General features: G+C 35.9%; 1 protein-coding gene across 1 annotated transcript in view; it reads left to right on the top strand.

The window, feature by feature from the left end:
* The window catches only part of LOC142433260 (dystrophin-like), a 432,482-nt gene that overhangs the window by 211,353 nt on the left and 201,084 nt on the right, over positions 1-20,045 (top strand). Inside the window, exon 9 of the mRNA XM_075538341.1 lies at positions 5,421-5,571. Within this exon, the coding sequence (XP_075394456.1) occupies positions 5,421-5,571 (151 nt within the window). The remainder of the gene's footprint in view (positions 1-5,420; positions 5,572-20,045) is intronic.

Genomic DNA, 20,045 nt, shown 5'->3' with positions numbered 1-20,045 from the left:
TCTCTCTCTCTCTCTCTCTCTCTCTCTCTGACATAGAGTTGATGCTGACTCATAGTGAACCTCTAGGTGGGTTTCTGAGACTGTAACTGTTCACAAAAGTAGAAAGTCTGGTCTTTATCCAGTGGAGTGGCTCATGGTTTTGAACTGTGGACGACATGGATCGCAGCCCAGTGCATAACCACTATACCAGCAGGAATCCCTTGGAAACCCACAGAGATAGTTCCACTCTGGCCCATGGGCTCACACTGTGTGAGAATCAACTTGATGGGAGGGAATTCTGTGACCAGGCGGGGTATACCTCCTCCTAAGTACAGATGTCCCAATATTAATGGCCAGACTTTTCATTGGATGAGAACACTTGAATGATATAAGAATGGCAATTACCATATAAAATGCTGGCTATCGAACTTGCCTATTCTTCTGTTCTTTCATCCTCCTATGCACTGCTTTAGATGAAAGGAGGAATGCATGTAAGTCAACAGCAAATAATGAGGACAAGTGCTATATGATGAAGATGAAGCAGGCCCCACAGACAAGCCTTCCATATGCCTACTCTCATGTTTCTCTTTGTTTGCCTTTGAACCCAACAAAGTCTTTGATTTGCTGCCTGTAGTGTGGGCCTAATATAATTTCCTGTATCAAGACACTTAATAATAAAAAAGCTTCAATTTATTGGAATATGATAAATACAAGAAAATTCCATTATATTTTATTCCATTTCCCCACAAAATCTTCAAACCCCCTGATATCACTAGTTTATCCATAAGTGCAAAGCTTATGAAAAAGGCGCAAACTATGCAAGGGTAAAATGACTATTTGATAGTTCCATCAGTTTATGGCTTTCAATAGTATTATTAGTTTACATATAAATAAATATGGGCATGTTATGCATAATAAACTTCTGCTTCCATGTTATCAGCATGAATTGGGTTGAAAGGAATCCTGATGTGCTAATATTCCCTGGGCATAGCTAAACAAATATTTGGCAAATAGAAGCACCCAAGGGGTGAAGTAGAAACTATGGCGGAGTCCTGAAAACATAGCACAGCTGTTTCCATCCAAACTTCTTGCTAAAATCTTGGGACTGGAGAGCTTCTTCTTTTCTGGGTGTGTGTGTGTGTGTATTTCTGTTTGTTTGTTTATTTGTTTGTTTTACTTTTTCAATAGCTATTGTTCTTAAACTTAAGATACATACACTATGTCATTTTCTTTTTTATTTTGTTTAAAAAAATGTTTATTAGGGGCTCATACAACTCTTATCACAATACGTACATACATGTATTGTGTAAAGCTCATTTGTACATTCGTTGCCTTCATCATTCTCAAAACATTTGCTCTCCACCCAAGCCCCTGGCATCAGGTCCTCATTTTCCCCTCCCTCCCCACTCCCCCTTCCCTCATGAACCCTTGATAATTTATAAATTATTACTTTGTCATTTCTTGCTCTGTCCCATGTCTCCCTGCACCCACTTTTCTGTTATCTGTTCCCCAGGGAGGGGTCACATATAGACCCTTGAAGTCGATTCCTGGGCTCCACCCCAGAAATTCCGATTGAATTATTTGGATGTTAGAACTGGGAACTCTGTTTGAAAACTACTCACACTGATTCTAATATTGTGTGACTCTACTACCAAACTGTTATTACCATTAATTCCACTAATTCACCTTTTTGTGAGCATTTGAATGAAACAAACAAACAAACCTGATTTCAAACTCACCTAAATTAATCACTTTTTTAATAGAGTAAATGAAAGAAAAATTCATACATATTTAAACATACCTCAGCATTCTGGAATCCTGTATTTGCATACAAACAATCACAAGCTAAAATCAAATCTATGCAATCTATGCATTTAACCATTTTACTACAATTTTAGCCAACACTTTGAATAAGTAAATGCATTATGGTTTTCATCAACAGGATTTTAGTTCCTAAATGGCATACATTTTCAAGTAAAACATGCATGAAAAGTTCAGTCGCTCTAAAGAACACTGGTAGCCCTGATGGAAATAAAATTATCGAATTATCCCTGGTGGCACAGTGGTTAAAGCACTTATTTGCTAACCGAAATGAATCCCCCAGATGCTCATGCAAGCAGTCCTGAGAGAAAGTATGACTGTCTTTTTCCAGAAAGATGTGCAGCCTTTCAAACCCTTTGGGACAGTTCTACTCTATCCTTTAGGTTTCTGAAGTATTCAATTCGAATGCACCTAGGCTTTCCATGTGTTGGAGTCCACTTGATGGCAATGAGTTTAAATTTTATTTCGAACTTAAATGTAACAGTTTTCCCTCAGTCTTCTTCATGCATTGACCAGCTTTCACACACATATGAGGGAATTGTGAATACCTGGGCTTAAGTCAGTTGCACCTTAGCGCTCATATTTGCAGATGTCTATTTAATAAATTTCCTATTATTTTATAGCAGTACTTTTTTACTTACCCCCTTAAAAGTTTTAGTGCAAGTTATATGTGTGTAGGGCCTACATTAGTAAAATTACTTTAAAGGAGAAGGAAGCTCCACTTCTCAAGGCATAGTCTCCCCCAAAGAACAAAACAAAGCTTTGTATTAGGTCATAAGGCAAACATCATACAAATCAATAGTTCAGTCATATCATGAAGGGGTGAGATCTTTTGTAGCATATTTGCACAATGTAGTGCATCCTTTAATTTCTTACTATAACTTCTATAACTGTTGATTTATAGTCACATAAAATCTTTCATAACTTCAAAATTTTTCCTCTTTATTGCTTATTTATTACTATCTAACAATGCATTCACATACAGGATGGCAATAGAAAGTCCAGGTTCTTTCTATTTCTTTGTTTTGCTGGTGTTCTATCCTCAGTCAATACCTGGATCAGACCTGGGATTTACAGTACCTGGTGCCATATTCTGACACATTTCTGCCTCTATATATTTGGTCAAAACCATTGTGTTTGTCTGGTTACTTTAGAGAAACAAATCCACAGATGCTCATGTATAAGAGAGAGTTTTATATAAAGGTTAAGCGCACATCAAGAAAACATCCCAATTCAGTGTTGCCCAAGCCCACAAGTCCAACATTAACCCATGTGTTCGACACCAATCCACAAAGTCTTCCTCAATCTCACAAAACAGACACAATGACACTGACTGCAGGAGGAAAGCAGAGTCAGTGAATATGTAAGCATCTCAGTGCTTGCAAGGGTCACCACAAGGCTGCTCCTGCACCCAGAGCTTCATCATTTTATGCCCATGTGGCTTTTCCTCAGGGATGTGTCTTGCAGGAAGTTAGCTTTGCCAGCAGAAGCAGGGAACTGGCTAAGGCAGCTACACCCGTGTCTGACCATCAGAAAACAAGAGAACTGAGAACTAGAAAGGCGAGACTTACCAAGCCATTTATCTCTCCACCCTTCAATTAACCCTACATGTGTTTATGGGCCAGGTTGGCAAAATAAACTAACTACCTCAACCATCTTGTACTATTATATGCCACTATACATTCCAATTCCATTACCTTCCTTTTCAGTGGCCATATATATAGTCATTTATATATAATGCTAGTTTATTAATATATATGCCTAGTATATATGTATATACCTAAAATAAATGCTAGTGTATAAACATTTATATATTCAAAACTTATGACCAACAGGTTGATTCTGACTCATAGAAACCTTGTAGCACAAAAGAGAACTGCCTCTGTGGATTTCCTAAATTAGAAATCTTTACAAGAGTAGAAAGACTCATGATTCTCCTAAAGATGAAGTTTAAAACTGACACCAATGTGTAAACCACTACACCACCAGAGAGCAAAAGAGAGAGAACCATATTCCTTTTACTTTCCTTTATAAGTGACCAAGTAAATCGCATAAAAAGAAGCCAAATAAAATGCTTACAACTTTCTTAATTAATGATGTTTGGTTTTTATTTTGTCAATTTGAGAGACTCCCGAAATTATCTTTGAGTTGTGGATCTTCATTCTCTTTTCATTTAATTTGATTAATGTAGGCCCTCGACCTGTACCACACTTCCTAAAACTCTTAAGATGGTAAGTTTAGAGGTTTGATTCAAAATCATAGAAACTTTATTAAACAGACATCTCACAATATGGAGCTATTATTTCTTCACATATCCTCCACCTAGGTCTGTTATCCAACAGAATGCAGAAATGAATAAACAATGCAAAGTTCTGCTGAACATAATTTAAAACTGTTCAGCAAAGCCCATAAATGAACAGCAGGCCACCAGATTCTGAAGAGGACATGGAACAAAATATATCATTATTGATATAATATGAACGTTGGCTGAAAGCTGAGAATTCTAGAAAGGTGTTCACCTCGCTTTTATTGACTACACACATGTTTTCAAATGTGTGTATAATAACAAATAATGAATAACACTGCAAAGTATAACAGTTGCATAACACTTAATTTTGGTCTTGCAGAACCTATACATAAACCAAAGGAAGTTGTTCTCACAGAAGTACTTCTACTGAGCAGTTTAAAATCTGAAAACATGGGTTCCAGAGGATGTTTTAGTCTTTCCTCATATATATACATTTTGTATGCTGAAAAATTCATTCAAACGCTGAACAATTAATTGAAATAGAAAGAACTCAGCATTTAAATTAGTGGCAGACCCACTAACAACTTGTGATGTGCAGCTTACACAAGTTTACTTGCTGAAAGTGAATGATGAATATATATATGTACATATGTAATGAACAGTGCCAAAACTTAAGTTTAAAAAATAATTTATAATTTCCGATTTATTGGGTCAAGGATGTAGGCATTGCTCAGCTGAATTATTGCTGGGCTCAGAGTGAGGCTTATTCCTGGGCTTATTTCTTTCGGGGCTTATTCCTGGGTTTATTCAAGTTCCACTTCATCCTTACATCTTCCATGCTAATCTCATATTGTCTCTAATCACTCAGTAGTCTAGCCTGTATTTCCCCTCATTGTAGTAGCTGAATTGCAAGAGCGAGGATACAGCTGTTTTCTGGAACTGGTATCAACTCTGTTGTTTCTGCCACATATTCTTGGCCACACCTAGTCACATGGTTACAAGAGGATGGGAAATATTCACATCTCATCTTGCTGTGAATAATAGCTTCCACTTTGAGTACCACACATATCTAAAGAATGGAAATATAAGCACATGATTGTCAAGAGAGATTACTGATTCAATATCACCCTTCAGTTAGCATCTTCATTTTTCTTACTTTGTGTGAAATTCTCTAGAAACTGGTGTACATGGGCTATACTAAGTATAAGCAATAGTATATTTAGAGATGATTTGTAGTAGGCTCTTATCTTCTTAGTTAAGGTCCAAACAGATCTAACCATGAGATCCATTGCAATGTCAACACTTTGAGCTGTAGTTTTAATAATATGAAGTTGCCTTAATAAAGGTGATCATGTTCTCTTTTGTCTTTTAGATTGCATAAAGTCCTGATGGATCTTCAGAATCAGCAACTGAAAGAGCTAAATGACTGGCTAACAAAAACAGAAGAAAGAACAAAGGAAATGGAAGAAGAACCCCTTGGACCGGACCTTGAAGACCTAAAACGCCAAGTACAACTACATAAGGTTAGTACATTTTATAATGGAAAACTAATAGAAAACAAACAAACACTATGTGCATATGTGTCTGAGAGGGCATCCATTCTTGCATGATTTTTTTAAAGCTCTCTCAGATTATAAACACATACACACAAAGGGTTTACAGATAGCAAAGATTAAAACTTCATAGTAGGTCTAGTTAAAAGTCATTGTTAGCTGATATATTTTTGAACTTTAAAAATATTTATCACTATGCCTTTCATGCATGGCAGGGAGAGGAGGCATACTCTATGACGGCAACAAGAATTTATTCAAGTTGAGTATGCTGAGAAAATCTTTGTAAGGGTTACCTATCAGGCAAATTTAAATGGTGAGACAAGTTTGTGAACCTATGTTTACCTTTAATTTATAATGTCTCAGAATAAGTCAAATTTGATGAAAAATGAGTGTAGGTAAATGCTTTACTAAAAATATAGCATCTATTAATTTTCATGTTTTCATCTTATTTGTCTTCAGTTTAGTTGCACATTTACAATTATGTCCTAGTTTTCAGAAATATGTGATTGTTTCAGTGATTGGGATACTCACAAGATTTTTTCTTATCTGGAGTTTTTCAACTGTGTTATCCAACTGCTCAAAACTAGACTTTCTCTAGCTGAACATATAAACATAGTTTCATAAGCACAGACACACTGTTGGCCCAGAGTTAGGTTCGTCAGATGTAGCAAATAAAAACAAAACAAAGTGTTACTTTTGAATTTCAGACAACAAATGATGAGATTTAAAAAAATTTAGTATAAATATGCCCTCTTTTTCATTGTTTCTTCACAATTCAAGTTTCACTGTGAATGATTTTTATGCCAACTCTATTCAAGGTTTGCAGTTCTTGGATTTTGAAAGTGAAAACCTTCCTCTTCATGTCATAGCATGTCAGAGAATACCTGGCAATGTATAATACTGTGTTGCCACTTGGAAGTAATTCTGTTAGAAAGAAAATGGTGCAATAGAATAAAACTATTAAAATGAGTTCAACTCATTTTATGTGAAATGCATATTTTCTGATAATTAGACATGAAACAGGGCAATTATTTTTGTTTTTATTTTGATGCTTCATAAACTTATGAGACAGGTGTTCAAGAAACTTCACTTTGCTATATCACCACTTAACCAAATCACTTACTAGAGCTTGCTTAATTAGCTCTGTAGAGAAAAAATGTGAAATCTTTGAGTCGTCTCCATTTTTGTTTTCTTTATTCACTCTTGGTTTGTTTTCTACTCTCTATTTCTCACCCCCACACCCTGTTTTTTGAGCTGGTTTACAGATGGCAGAATTAAGCAAATTGTGTTGCTCTAAATTGATTAAAATGCCGCTCAGCTCAGAGTGTATGCATTTTCTGTCACTCACTTGCAAGTTCTCTGTGCCTTCCTCTGAAACCCTCTCTCTCACTCTTTGTCTATCACTTGGAGGGTAAGCTAAAAATGTTTGCAAATCTCAGAAGTACTCCGTGAATATTACCAATATGCCTCTGTATGTTCTGTGACAGTACCCTTAGCTGTCTTATTTTCAGCAGCATTTTATTCAGAGGTGGTCTAAAAATTCAACCACTGTGAAAGGGCATGAAGATAAGTCTTTTTTATTGAACATGACAATTAGGCAAGAAAAAGATAATGATCCTTTATTGGTGGTGACTGTTAAATCTTTCTCCCTTGTTACCTCTGTGTAACCATGAAAATTTCAATTTGCTATGAATTTTGAAGACCATTTATTCATCCATATTGCTATGGGAAGTGTTGTGAGTTTAGTCAGTAGTTCGACATCACTAGCTGCTCCACAGCAGAAAAATGAGGTGTTCAACTCCTGTAAGGAGTAACAGTCTCAGAAACCCATATGGGTAGTTCTACTATGTCCTATAGGGTTTGCTATAAGTTGGAATCAACTCTATGACAGTGTTTTTTTAAAATTGCCTTTGGGAGAAGAGTTAAATGTTTACTTTGAATTTGAGGTGCCCAAGAGTCATTTTCTCTCAGGTGAGAATAGATTGAACTTCTTGGTCCTTTTGTAAAGATACAAGTCTAATATAATTCTGGCTTTTCATTTATATTTTAAGAGAGAAAGTCTCTGGAAAGTAATATGAAATGGAAAGTTTTCCCATGCAACGGTGGCAGGACTATTAAATGACATGAGAGCATTTTAATACAGCTGAGTGGTTAAAGCTTGTCGAGCTGACCCCTGATAAGCATATATAACTTATGATAGATCCCACTTTTTCCCCTTGAACATCTTATTATTAGTAATGTGTATGACATGAAATGTTGAAGCACCCAATTTGATGGTATCATTCTTAGATGTTCATTCATAAATGTTCAATGATGTGATTCATAAAGATATTGATAAAAATATAATAATAGTGAAAATGTTTTTTTTTAAGTGGAGAGATTTAACTTATCTAAAAGGTGACTTCAGATGGAGTTGTTGGAATTGAGGCCCATTGTAAGTTGGGAACTACCTGTAGGTGGTTTGAGCTTTCAGTATAGGAATTTAAAACTATTTGGGGGGGGGATTTTCATCAAAAGGAATATATGTGACCATGGACTAGTCTGTCTCATGACACAGTTGCATGAAGATGGAGTTGAAGCTTTTCTTTTATTAGGTTTTCAATTCTATTGAATCTTCCATTTTGGTCCTAACTATCCCCAATTAGTAAAAACATCAACAGTATTCTTCCTATATCAATCAGTAAAATATGCAGATATGAATGTAATATGCACCTTCAGATAATTTTCTATGATAAACACTGATGAATTCAAATTAAAAACTGTTTAGAAAATTGGCCTTCTATTGTAGAAACTCTCCCTAGAAGATTCATCTCAAACATGTGGGTTACCAGGACTGTGAAATATCCTCATTTGGAGACCTAGAAAATGATGTACATGTTCATGTAACAGGGAAGGTTTGCCTTTGGTGGTCAGTTTCCACTAAAAGGGACTGACATTCGATTTCATTCCATTGCATTCAATTCAATCTCATGGAACAAACATTATTAAAGCAAGATTAATTTTATGATGAATACACCAAAACTCCATATATGGCATCTCCCTCAAGAAGCTCATATTTTAGTACATCAGATAACAGCACAGCAAATGAGTGGCCATAATGGGGTGAGGGAGTTAAAAATAATGAAATGTCTAAGCAGAGACATGAGATGAGGAAACCTACGGGAGGTTATATGACTGGGTTATGTGTTGCAGTAATAATGCACCAGCACTATATTCAAGGGTGGTACAGGGAGGTGGATCCTGGGGTTTGGGGGGCAGTGATCAAGTCTAATTATGCAGTGTCTTAGACAGAAGCCTCATGCATTTGGAGAAAGGAGATTTATCTTTCATGCAAATTAAATTGACAAGAACAATATAGGAAAATGCATATTATATTTAGGAGGATCTCTTCTGATAGACAAAGTAGTGCATAGAGAAACAGAAAGCCAGCAGATGTGTTTGGGGGGTGAGCATTGACGAAATTATATGGAGTCTTAGTGAAGCAGTAGTCATGGAAATCGGGCAGAAATGTCAGAAACATTTCGTTAGAACTGGATTTAAAGACTGAGTAATGAACTCCAATGAATGCATTCTGCGATAAGTAAATGAGAGGCCAGAGTTGAAATTAAGCCAATGGGCAATGCTAAAAGAGAAGTACAATAACAGGGGAGAGAATGAGTGATTTTATATGCCAGAGAATTCCATAAAACCAAGTAGTGCTTTTCAAGACTAGCAAGTTCTCGCCTATATTTAGCAGAAGTACAGTTTAAAGTTATTAAAAATCGCTTTACATATTAATTTTGTGTCTTATCTTGTGCCAGCTTAAGTGCTTAATGAATGTTTGATAATTATGGCAGTAAAGAGAAATAATATCATTGAGAGGGGGAGAGCATTCCACTGCAGCCAGAGAACAAGACCTTTTCTTTATTTCTGTAACGGTTTGCAGAATACTTAGCGTACAGTTGATGCTCAGTAAATGTTGCTTTGCAGCAGATGTTTGCAACAATTTTGATTAATTCTGCTATCCACACAGGCTTCCGTGTTACTACATTTTTTCCAAGCATGTGGAAATCTGATCATTTATATAAATAGTGCAAAGATGCTTAGAGAGCAAGAACATAATCTAATCAAACTTGAGTTTATTGGTATTTGTAAGGCTCCCTTCTGTGCCCTTCTGGACTCAGTATTAGACTGTTGACCTTTAGTGCAACTTTTATTCCCATATCATCATTAAAAAACAATAGTTAAGGATTAAATGAATTATTATTTCTCTACTTGAGTTCTCTCTCTCTCTCTCTCTCTCTCTCTCTCTATATATATATATATATATATATATATATATATATATATTTCACTTGACCTTCAAAGAGGAGGGCATTTGGCATCAGGGTAGGGAAATCATATATCTTTTCTCAAGTGAAGAAGACCTCATGATCACCACTACATACATGATTTTGACAGATTCCAGGGGAAAATATTCAGATTAGCATGATTCATAATAGAAAAATAAAAGAAGGAAATGCTCCAAGTAAGCAAGCCATGCATATCATGAGCAACATCTTCAAATCTATTTTATGATTAGCATTAAGACTATACATTGTCAACATTGCTTACAGAAAACTGTTTCCCATGAATAGGCACACAATATGACTTGTCTGAAATGTTTCCAAGAGCACATAGACATAATCCTTGTGATGGTTTGCATTTCTGTTTTCAAGTTTACCTTTTGGTTAAACCTTGGAGTACTTTTCTACTCATAGAGCCCGATAGGACAACGTAGAGGTGACTCATAGTTTTTCCAAATTTGTAATTGATTACAGAAGCAGACTGTCAAATATTTCTCCATTGGAGGTTCTGGTGGAATTGAACGGCTCACCTAATAGTTAGTAAATGTGTAGTTAACTATTGCATCAGCAATTCTCTTAGCCCCATAGACTAAAATGTAGTTTAGGGAATTTAAGTGGCTGCAGAGAATAAAACCTGAAGTTCTACTAAGTACAGGCACACACACACGCAATAGTTTGATTTTGTTCAGATGTCATATGATGTGGATATATCTCTCATTTATATGCATATTTGTGCTATATTATGCCCCTTATATGAGAGTCAGTATTTCACAGTATATATAAACAGATTCCCTAGATTTAAATCTCATCTCTACCACTTACTAGATGACACCTCCCCACTCCCCACCACCAACCCCTCATATTGAGTCCACTTAGACTCATAAGGACCCTATATAGGTTTTCCAAAGCTGCAGATTTTATAGGAGCAGATTTCCTCATCTTTGTTCCCCATAGCAACTGATGAATTTGAACCATTAACCTTTCAGTTAGCAAAATCAAGCTTACCCAAGAATGCCACCAGCACTTCTCTGAAAAAGTTACTTAACCATTCACTGCCTCATCATCCTTGTTTATTGAATCAAGTTCAAAATGATGATGATGATGAATTTGACATTATTATTTAATGGATACTTGTGTATAAATAATTTAGAATAATACCATAAACCTGCTAATATATTTATGTTAACTATTCACGACTCCTATCCAAATGAAAATGATTTGTGTTCTAATATACCTTTTGGAATAAATATATAGGTCAATGTAATAGAACAATAACATGCTCAGATAGTTTACACAATATCATGTACATGATGTTAAAATTCATGATTAAAATAATTCTAGTTGAGAAGATATCTCATTTTCTAAGCATGATCTATTTTCAAGCAGCAGTTTCCAATGATAACTTTATGTACTAGATGATATCACTACTCTAATTAAAATAATTATTATAATAATGAAATTCATAACCATATTCATATTTTAACATATAAAGTAATTCCAGTTAAGATATTACTAAATAGTTAATTAGAAATTCCTGTGTACTGATTTTCTAACATTGCTACAAATGCCCACAACTTGGCTCTCAAACACATCAGTGCACTACTGAAATATAGCTGCCCAAGAACCCCTCCTTCAGAGCAGCCAGCTTCCTTTTCTATACATACTTGGCGGGGGTAAGGAGGGAAGGAAAATACCAAATTTCTCACTTACTGATTTAGTCACGTGTAAAACATCCATATTTTACAGAGACAGTGCCAATAATCTATATTTCCAGTGAATAAAATTGTAGAGTTTTCTGAAGAAAGCCACACACAGAGAAGGAATCATAGTCATTGAATTAAAAGATCATGAGATTTCTTTTTCCCTCATGAAACTTTTGAAGCCCCATCATACACTGCTCTTATAACATGGATTTTAAGAAATTTTTTTCTTCACAAATATATCCTAGAGTTCCCGCACAGATTAAGACTGCATTGAATTCCCTCATACCATTGACCAGGGATGTGAATAGTCCTACCCTAGGACAAAGTGTATTGGAAAGTGGTTTACTGCAGAGGTAATGAGGTTAAAAGTTAACATATTATCAATTATTTTAATTTAGATTTTTTTATTAAGAGACAATTTTATTGGGGGCTCTTACAACTCTTATAACAATCCATACATCAATTGTATTAAACATATTTGTTCGTATGTTGCCATCATTCATTTAAATTCTTTTAAAAATTGTTCTAGTTTATATTGTTTTATATTTTTTGTGGATTGAGATTTTTCTATGATTTATTTTGTTGTCATTAGGATATTTGGTATGATTTTCTTTCACTGAAATGTAGGACAGGTAAATCTATAGAGATAGTAAATAGAGTAATAATTCCTTAGGCTTATGGCTGAGGAGGTTATACCATGAAATAATGAGCTAATAATGCTAAAAATAGATAAAAGAGTGAAAAAATGTTCTAAAATTGATTGTGGTGATGATTGCAGAATTCTTTTTAATTTAATTATGTGGCACATGATTATATGTCAATAAAATTTTAAATATACCCATCAATCTTATAGCATACAGCTCATTCATAAATCCAATCCTATGTTAAAAGACAAGGTTGAATATGGAACTGCATAAGCATATAAAGAGTTTAAAATCACAGCATACTTTCATCTTATATTTAATGTTTCTGGTATTAACAATGATTTATACCGGTACAACTAGTAGTAATCTCTTTTACAGGGTTAAATTTTGAGTTTGGCTTAGTTTGTTTTGAGGTAATTATAATGAGTCATATTTATATCTTTTCCAAAGAAAGATCTCTGCCATCCCTAGTGAGAATGAAGCTAATACTACATGAGGTACCTTCACATGATCTTTGTGTAGCTCCAGAACATTGAGACTATTTCAAAAATAAAAGACATATAATTTGATTCCAAAGGCTCCTGGGAATACATGATGATGCCCCGAGATGCTATCTCCATGAGCCTGAGACAAAGAATAGAATGATAAGGTCAATAAAGGAAACATTTACTTACCACCTACCTACTCAGCTAAGCATTGTGTTAATCAATTTTATTATTGCTTTGAGCTTCAATATTAAACTTGTCCTGGAAAGCTTTTAAACTGCATTTTTACAGTTACATAAGCCTGTTAGAAGATGTTAAGGAGTTGCTTGAGGCTATGTGGATATTAATGGTGAGACTCAGTTTCATCTTGATTGGTCTGTTTTTGTAAGCCAGGCTCTTTGCCTTCATTTGGAGATCCCAGAGTCTCCTGCTGAGATCCTAAAGATGAAAGCAAATGCAACAAGTAGCAATGAGATTAAGGATATTGTGTCCTTAGGGTTTCTTAGACTTGGAACCATCTGGTCAGGAAACAGAAACTGAGTTCATGTAAGTCTTAAAGGAATCAGAAAGAGATCATAGGGTTGGTGGCTTGAGTGAAATGCTCAGAATCAAAAGGCTTAGGGAAATGAATTGTCAACGTTAATTCCATGGTGCTTCCTTTGAAACAAGATTTAAAAAAAAAAAAGAGTCAAAAAGGAGAGGAGACCATACTATGCTTCCCATGAGAATGGAAAGAGTATATGAGCAAGAATTGAACATCACATCTATGTTAGACCCTTTTGTCCTTAGTCAATTCTGACTCATAGTGACCATAATAAAACAGAGGAGACCAGCCGCTCTTCCCCAGGATCTTGAAGCCTATAATAGTTATGGATGGACATAATATCTTCTGTGCTCCTCTTGAAAATCACCTAAGTTCATTTTCCAAATATTCTGTGGTCTTATAATAATTAGTATCATACTAAAGATGTTTTATGATTATTTTATACTAACCTGATGCTGATGTCATCTAATTTCTGATTTCAACATACATATACATACATGTATGGGTTATAGGAGGGTAAGGAAAACTGAGTTTGAGGGAGATCATTTATTGAGATAAGTCTGAACTCTCAAATAAGCTGCTGTGTTAATTTAATTTATTTGGAAATTCAAGCATCATTTAACATATTAAATGTATTGTCATTTTTACATAGCCTAACTCTTCGTGCCATTGCTTATCTGTCAGTTTGTTGTATTATAATGGATCATGCGTTGCTGTGATGCTAGAAGCTATGTCAATAGTATTTAAAATGCCAACAAGGCCACCAAAGCGAACAGTTTCAGTAGAGCTTCCAGACTAAGAACTGACTGTGAAGGACTTGGCTGCCCACTTTAAAGGAAGTCACTGCTGAAAACCTTGTACACAGCATGAAACATTATCAGATACTGAAGGCCTAATGAATGGAAGCAAACTGTTGTTGGAGATGGTGCTGGAGGAATGCCCCCTGGAGTTTGAAGGCACTTGAAATGTGTCTGAGGTGACATGAGTTGAGTACCATGGGGCACAACTCGAGATTGAAAGAAACAACCGCACACATCTGATAATCAGAACTTGGAATGTAGAAATATGAATCTGAGAAAATTGGAGGTTGTCAAAAATTAATGTAACCCATAAAGATTCACATATTATATGTTACTGAGCTGAAATGTACTGGCATTGGCCAATTTGAATCAGAAAATCATGTGATTTACTATCCTGTGAATCTACAGTGAAGAAAATGTCATTGAATTCATAGTCAAAAAGGATATTTCAAGATCAGTACCATGCTATCTGTGATACTATTACAGGATTTCAAGGAAGTCCATTCAGTTCAATTATTATATACTTTAATACACCTACCACTAAAGGTAGTGATTCAGAAATTGAAGAATTCTACCAATGTCTTCAGTCTGAAATTAATCAAACATATCAAGATGCATTGATACTTCTTGACAGTTGGAATGCAAAAGTTGGAAACAAAGTGGAAGGGACCATAGTTGGAAAATAAGGCTTTGGTGATAGACAAGAAGCTGGAGATCACATGTGAAAGTTTTGCAAGATCGATGACTTTTTTATAGTAAATACCTTTTATGAACAACACGAATGATGACTATACACATGGATTTCTCCGAATACAGTACACAGAAATCAAATTTAGTACATATGTTGGAAGAGACCATGGAGTTCAATATTAGCAGCGGAAACCAGATCAGGGGCTGACTATGGGATAAACCATTGATTGCTCATATATAAGTTCAGATTGAAGGTAAGTAAAATTAAAACAAGTCTACAAGAGCCAAAATATGACCTTGGGTTTATCCTACCTGAATTTCAGGAGCAGATTTGATGCATTGAACACTAAAGACAGAAGACCTGATGAACTGTGTAAGAACATTAAACCGTCATTCATGAAGAAAACAAACAGTTATTAAAAAACAGAAAGTAAAGATCAAAGGGAATGTCAGAAGATGCTTTGAAACTTGCTCTTAATAATAGAGTAGCTAAAGCAAATGGGAGAAATGATGCAGTCAAACAGCTGAACAGAAAAATTTCAAAGAACAGCTCCAGAAAACAAATTAAAATATTATAATGAAATATTCATAGGCCAAATGTTAGAAGAACCAAGAAGGAAGAAAACACTCAGCCTATCTTAAACTGAAAGAACTCAAGAAAAAAAGTTAAGCCTTGAGATACAATATTGAAAGATTCTATAAGCAAAATATTTAATGAGACAGGAAAACATCAAAAGAAGACAGAGGGAATACGCAAGGTCACAGTACCAAAAAGAACTCATGAACATTCGACATTTTAGGAGGTAGCATATGAGCAAGGATCAACGGGACTCGCAGAAGTCCAAGCTTCACTGAAAGCATTAGGCAAATGCACGGCTCCAGGAATTGATGGATAACAATTGAAATGTTTCAGCAAGCTGATGAATCAATTACTGGTTTATGCCAGGAATTTTGGAAAACAACTACTTGGCCAACTGACTGGAAAAGATCCATAAGTGTACCCATTTCAAAGAAAGGTGACCCCAACGAATGCTCAATTTACAGAAAAATATCATTGGTATGACAGTAAAGTATAATTTTGCTTGATCTAATCGAACAACATTTTTGTTTGTTTTATCATTTTATTGGGGCCTCGTACAACTCTTATCACAATCCATACAGCCATCCATTGTGTCAGGCACATTTGTGCATTTGTTGCCATCAATATTCTCAAAACATTTGCTTTCTACCTGAGCCCTTGATATCAGTTCCTCATTTTCCCCACCCTCCCTGATTCCCCCTCCCTCATGAACCCTTGATAATTCATAAATTATTGTTTTGTGTCATATTTTACACTGTCCGATGTCTCCCGTCATGAAATTTTCTGGTGTCAGTCCCCCAGGGAGAAGGTTATATGTGAATCCTTGTAATCAGTTCCCCCTTTGTACTCCACACTCCCTCCACCCTCCCAGTTTTGCAGCTCTCACCACAGGTCCTGAAGGGATCATCTGTCCTGGATTCCCTGTGTTTTCAGTTACTATCTGTAGCAGTGTACATCCTCTTGTCTAGCCAGATTTATAAGGTAGAATTGGGCTCATGATAGTGGGTGGGGTGACAATTTATGAACCAGAGGAATGTTGTATGTTTCATCATTGCTACACGGCACCCTGCCTGGCTCTTCTCCACCCTGTGACCCTTCTGTAAGGGGATGTCCAGTTGCCCACAGAGGAGTCTTAGGCCCACAATCTACACTCCCTGTCATTCACATGATTTAATTGTTTTGTTCTTTGATGCCTGATACCTGATCACTTCCACACCTCATGATCACACAGGCTGGTGAGCTTCTTCCATGCGTGCTTTGTTGCTTCTGAGCTAGATGGCTGCTTGTTTACCTTCAAGCCTTTAAGACTCCAGACGCTATACCTTTTGATAGCTGGGCACCATCAGCTCTCTTCACAACATTTGCTTATGCACCTATTTGTCTTCAGCGATCATATCAGGAAGGTGAACACACAATATGTGTTTTTTTGTTCTTTGATGCCTGATAACTTATCCCTTCGACAACTTGTGATCACACAGGCTGGTGTGCTTCTTCCATGTGGGCTTTGATGCTTCTCAGTTAGATGGCCACTTTTTTACCTTCAAGCATTTAAGACTCCAGACACTATATTGTTTCATAGCCAGGCACCGTCAGCTTTCTTCACCACATTTGCGTGTGTACACATTTGTCTTCAGTGATCGTGTTGGGAAAGTGAGGATCATGGAATGCCAGTGCAATAGAACAAAGTGTTCTTGCATTGAGGGAGTACTTCAGTAGAGGCCAAATGTTTATCTGCTACCTTAATACTAAACCCATAAATATATGCACATAAATCTATTTCCCCATCCTCATATATAAATATATTTACATATGTTAATACCTTTATTTAGACCTCTATAAATACCCTTTTCCTCCTAGTTCTTTCCTCTATTTCCTTATACTTTCCTCTTGTCCCACTATTATGCTCAGCCTTCATTTAATCCAATAACATTTTTACAAGTGCATTAACAAGGAGCTGCCAGAGTTTCAGGTGGAATTAATAAGATGTGAAACAATCATTGCTAATATCAGATGGATTTTTTTGAAAGCAAATAATACCAGAAAATATGTTACTTGTGTTGTATTGACTATGCCAAGGCCTTCGATCGTGTAGATCATTACCAACTATGGATGGTCTGGAAAAGAATGGGAATTCCAGAATTCTTCATTGGATGAAGAGACAGTTGTGTGAACAGCACACAGGATTGCTGCATGGTCGGCAGTCAGAAAAGCTGAGTGTCCTCTCACTGTTCTTATTCAACCGATATGCTGAGAGAATAATCAGAGAAGCTGGACAAGATGAAGAAGGCTTATTAATAATGTGAGATATGTAGATGGCTTGCCTGCTGAAAATGAGGAGGACTTAAGTCACTTGATGATTATGATGATCAAAGATTTCAACCTTCACTATGGATTACAACTCTAAGGAAAGAAGACCAAAATCCTCACAACTGGATCAATAGGTAACATCATGATAAATGAAGAAAAGATTGAAGTTTTCAAGGATTTTTGTCTCATTTGGATTCACAATCATTGCCCTTGGCAGCAGCAGTGAAGATCTCAAAACATAAATTGCACTGGGTAAGTGTGATGCAGAGGCCTCTCTCAAGAGGTAAACCAAAGTGTGGAAAAGCAAGGATATTACTTGGGGAATAAAGTGTGCCTGACTCAAGGCATCGTGTTTTCAATTGGATCATATGCACGGGAACGTTGAACATTCAATAAGAAAGATCTGTGAAGAATCAATTCATTTGAATTGTGATGCTGACAAAGAATATTGAATGTGCCTCGGGTACCAGAATGATAAACAAGTCAGTCTTAGAGGAAGTATGACCAGAGTCCTCCTTAGATGCAAGGATGACTTTGTCTTACACACATGGACACGTTTTCAGGAGAGATCAGTCCCTGGAGCAGGGCATCGTGCTTGGTCAATTAGAAAGGCAGCAAAAAAAGAGCAAGATCTTCAAGGGATGGATTGACACAGTGGTTGCAATGATCAGCATGAGAACAATCGTGAGCCTGGCTCAGGACTGAGCAAGGTGTCTGCTGTTCATAGGATCACTATGGACTGGAACTGATTTGATGGCACCTAACAGCAACACTTACTTGTAACTTCAGTCCTTGTCACACCCATTATTCCTATAATCATGGTTTTTATTGTTCTCATGAGGTTATTAGAACACTGTGTGTGCCAAATGGATTAGATTAGGGTGAGTTAGTGGAATATCAGGGTGTTTTTTTTTAGTTTGCTTTAAAGTATTTTTTAATGTGTTTAACTATAACTTTATTAAAGCTATCTGTTCATATGTATTACTTGTTATTGATGTTGCAAATATATGTGACAGAATGTACCCCAATTCAACAGTTTCTACAGGGAAAATTCAGCGACATTACTACATTCTTTGAATTTTAAAATCAGTCTTGCCTTCCTTTTCCTGTGTTGTTCCCCCTGCAGTTATCATTGATTCATTGCCCTATAAATTTCCTAAATAATCTTGTGTGTTACTGTTCTAATTTGATACCTTAAAGATAGACATTCACATGTAATACACAAGATAGTCAGCCTTTACTAGCATAAAGTATTGTTTTATTTTAAGAAGACTCAGGGGGTACTCTTGGTTTAAGGTTTCAAGATTATCTCAGGACAATAGTTTCAGTAGTTCATCCAGCCTCCATAACTCCAGAAAATCTAAATTCTTTCAAAATTGATTTTCTTTTCTGAAATCCCATCTTTTAAATATGAACCCTTATTTTGTTCTTTGATCAAATTGATCAATAATAGTAGCCATGCACCATTCCGTTCCAGTCTCATAGTAAAATTGGTCCTGGAAACAAGTACGGGTATTCCTCCAGGCTGTTAGTATTTATTTTGCTTATACTATAAACCAGACAAGATGTTAAACAATTAGTCATATCATTATGAGGCCTAAAGTGATATTATTATTATTATCCAATTTTTTCAACTTAGAAAGCTAGAATTCGATGTGGTTAAATAAGTTTTTCAAATTCACATAGCTGATTAGTGATGTGACCTACTGCTATTAAGTTTATTCCAGAGATAATGACTATATTTAGTATGTCCACGATGGTAAATTGTTAGGGGAGGAAAATGCTTCCTTGTTCTCTTATAAAACAATTGTTTGGTTGCAATCATTGTGCTTACAATCCATAGTGCCAGTAGGACTCCTTGGATAGTGGTTTATCCAGGAATAAATAAACAAACAAAACCTCACTTCCATCAAGTCAATGCCAACTCATAGTGACCTTATAGGACAGAACAGAACTGCCCCTGTAGTTTTTGAGACCGTAACTCATTATGGGAGTGGAAAGTTTTGTCGTTCTCCCATGGTATATCTGGTGGTTTCACACTGTTGACCTTAAAGTTAGGAGCCCAACTCATAACCCACTACACAACCCATAGCAATAGGTATGAATAAATTATATTCTCTAAAATTTGTAGCCCCCAGGTTTCCCTGTATCCAGGAATTAAATCTAGAAAATATGAATTCAGATTCCAAATTTTTGACCATCATTAAGTATGCAAGAATAGTTGGTCAATATGTAAATCAAACTGTGTCCTTTTTCAGTTCTATTTTGAAATGTGTTGCTATTGGTTAACATCAAGTTGGCTTTGAGTCGTGGAAACCTTATGGATAACACATGAAACTTCTTGGCCCTGTGCTGTCTTCATGATG

Source organism: Tenrec ecaudatus, chromosome X, assembly GCF_050624435.1.
Source record: "Tenrec ecaudatus isolate mTenEca1 chromosome X, mTenEca1.hap1, whole genome shotgun sequence".
NCBI lineage: Eukaryota > Metazoa > Chordata > Mammalia > Afrosoricida > Tenrecidae > Tenrec > Tenrec ecaudatus.
The sequence above is the reverse complement of the archived record's forward strand: the minus strand, read 5'-3'. Positions and strand labels throughout refer to the sequence as shown.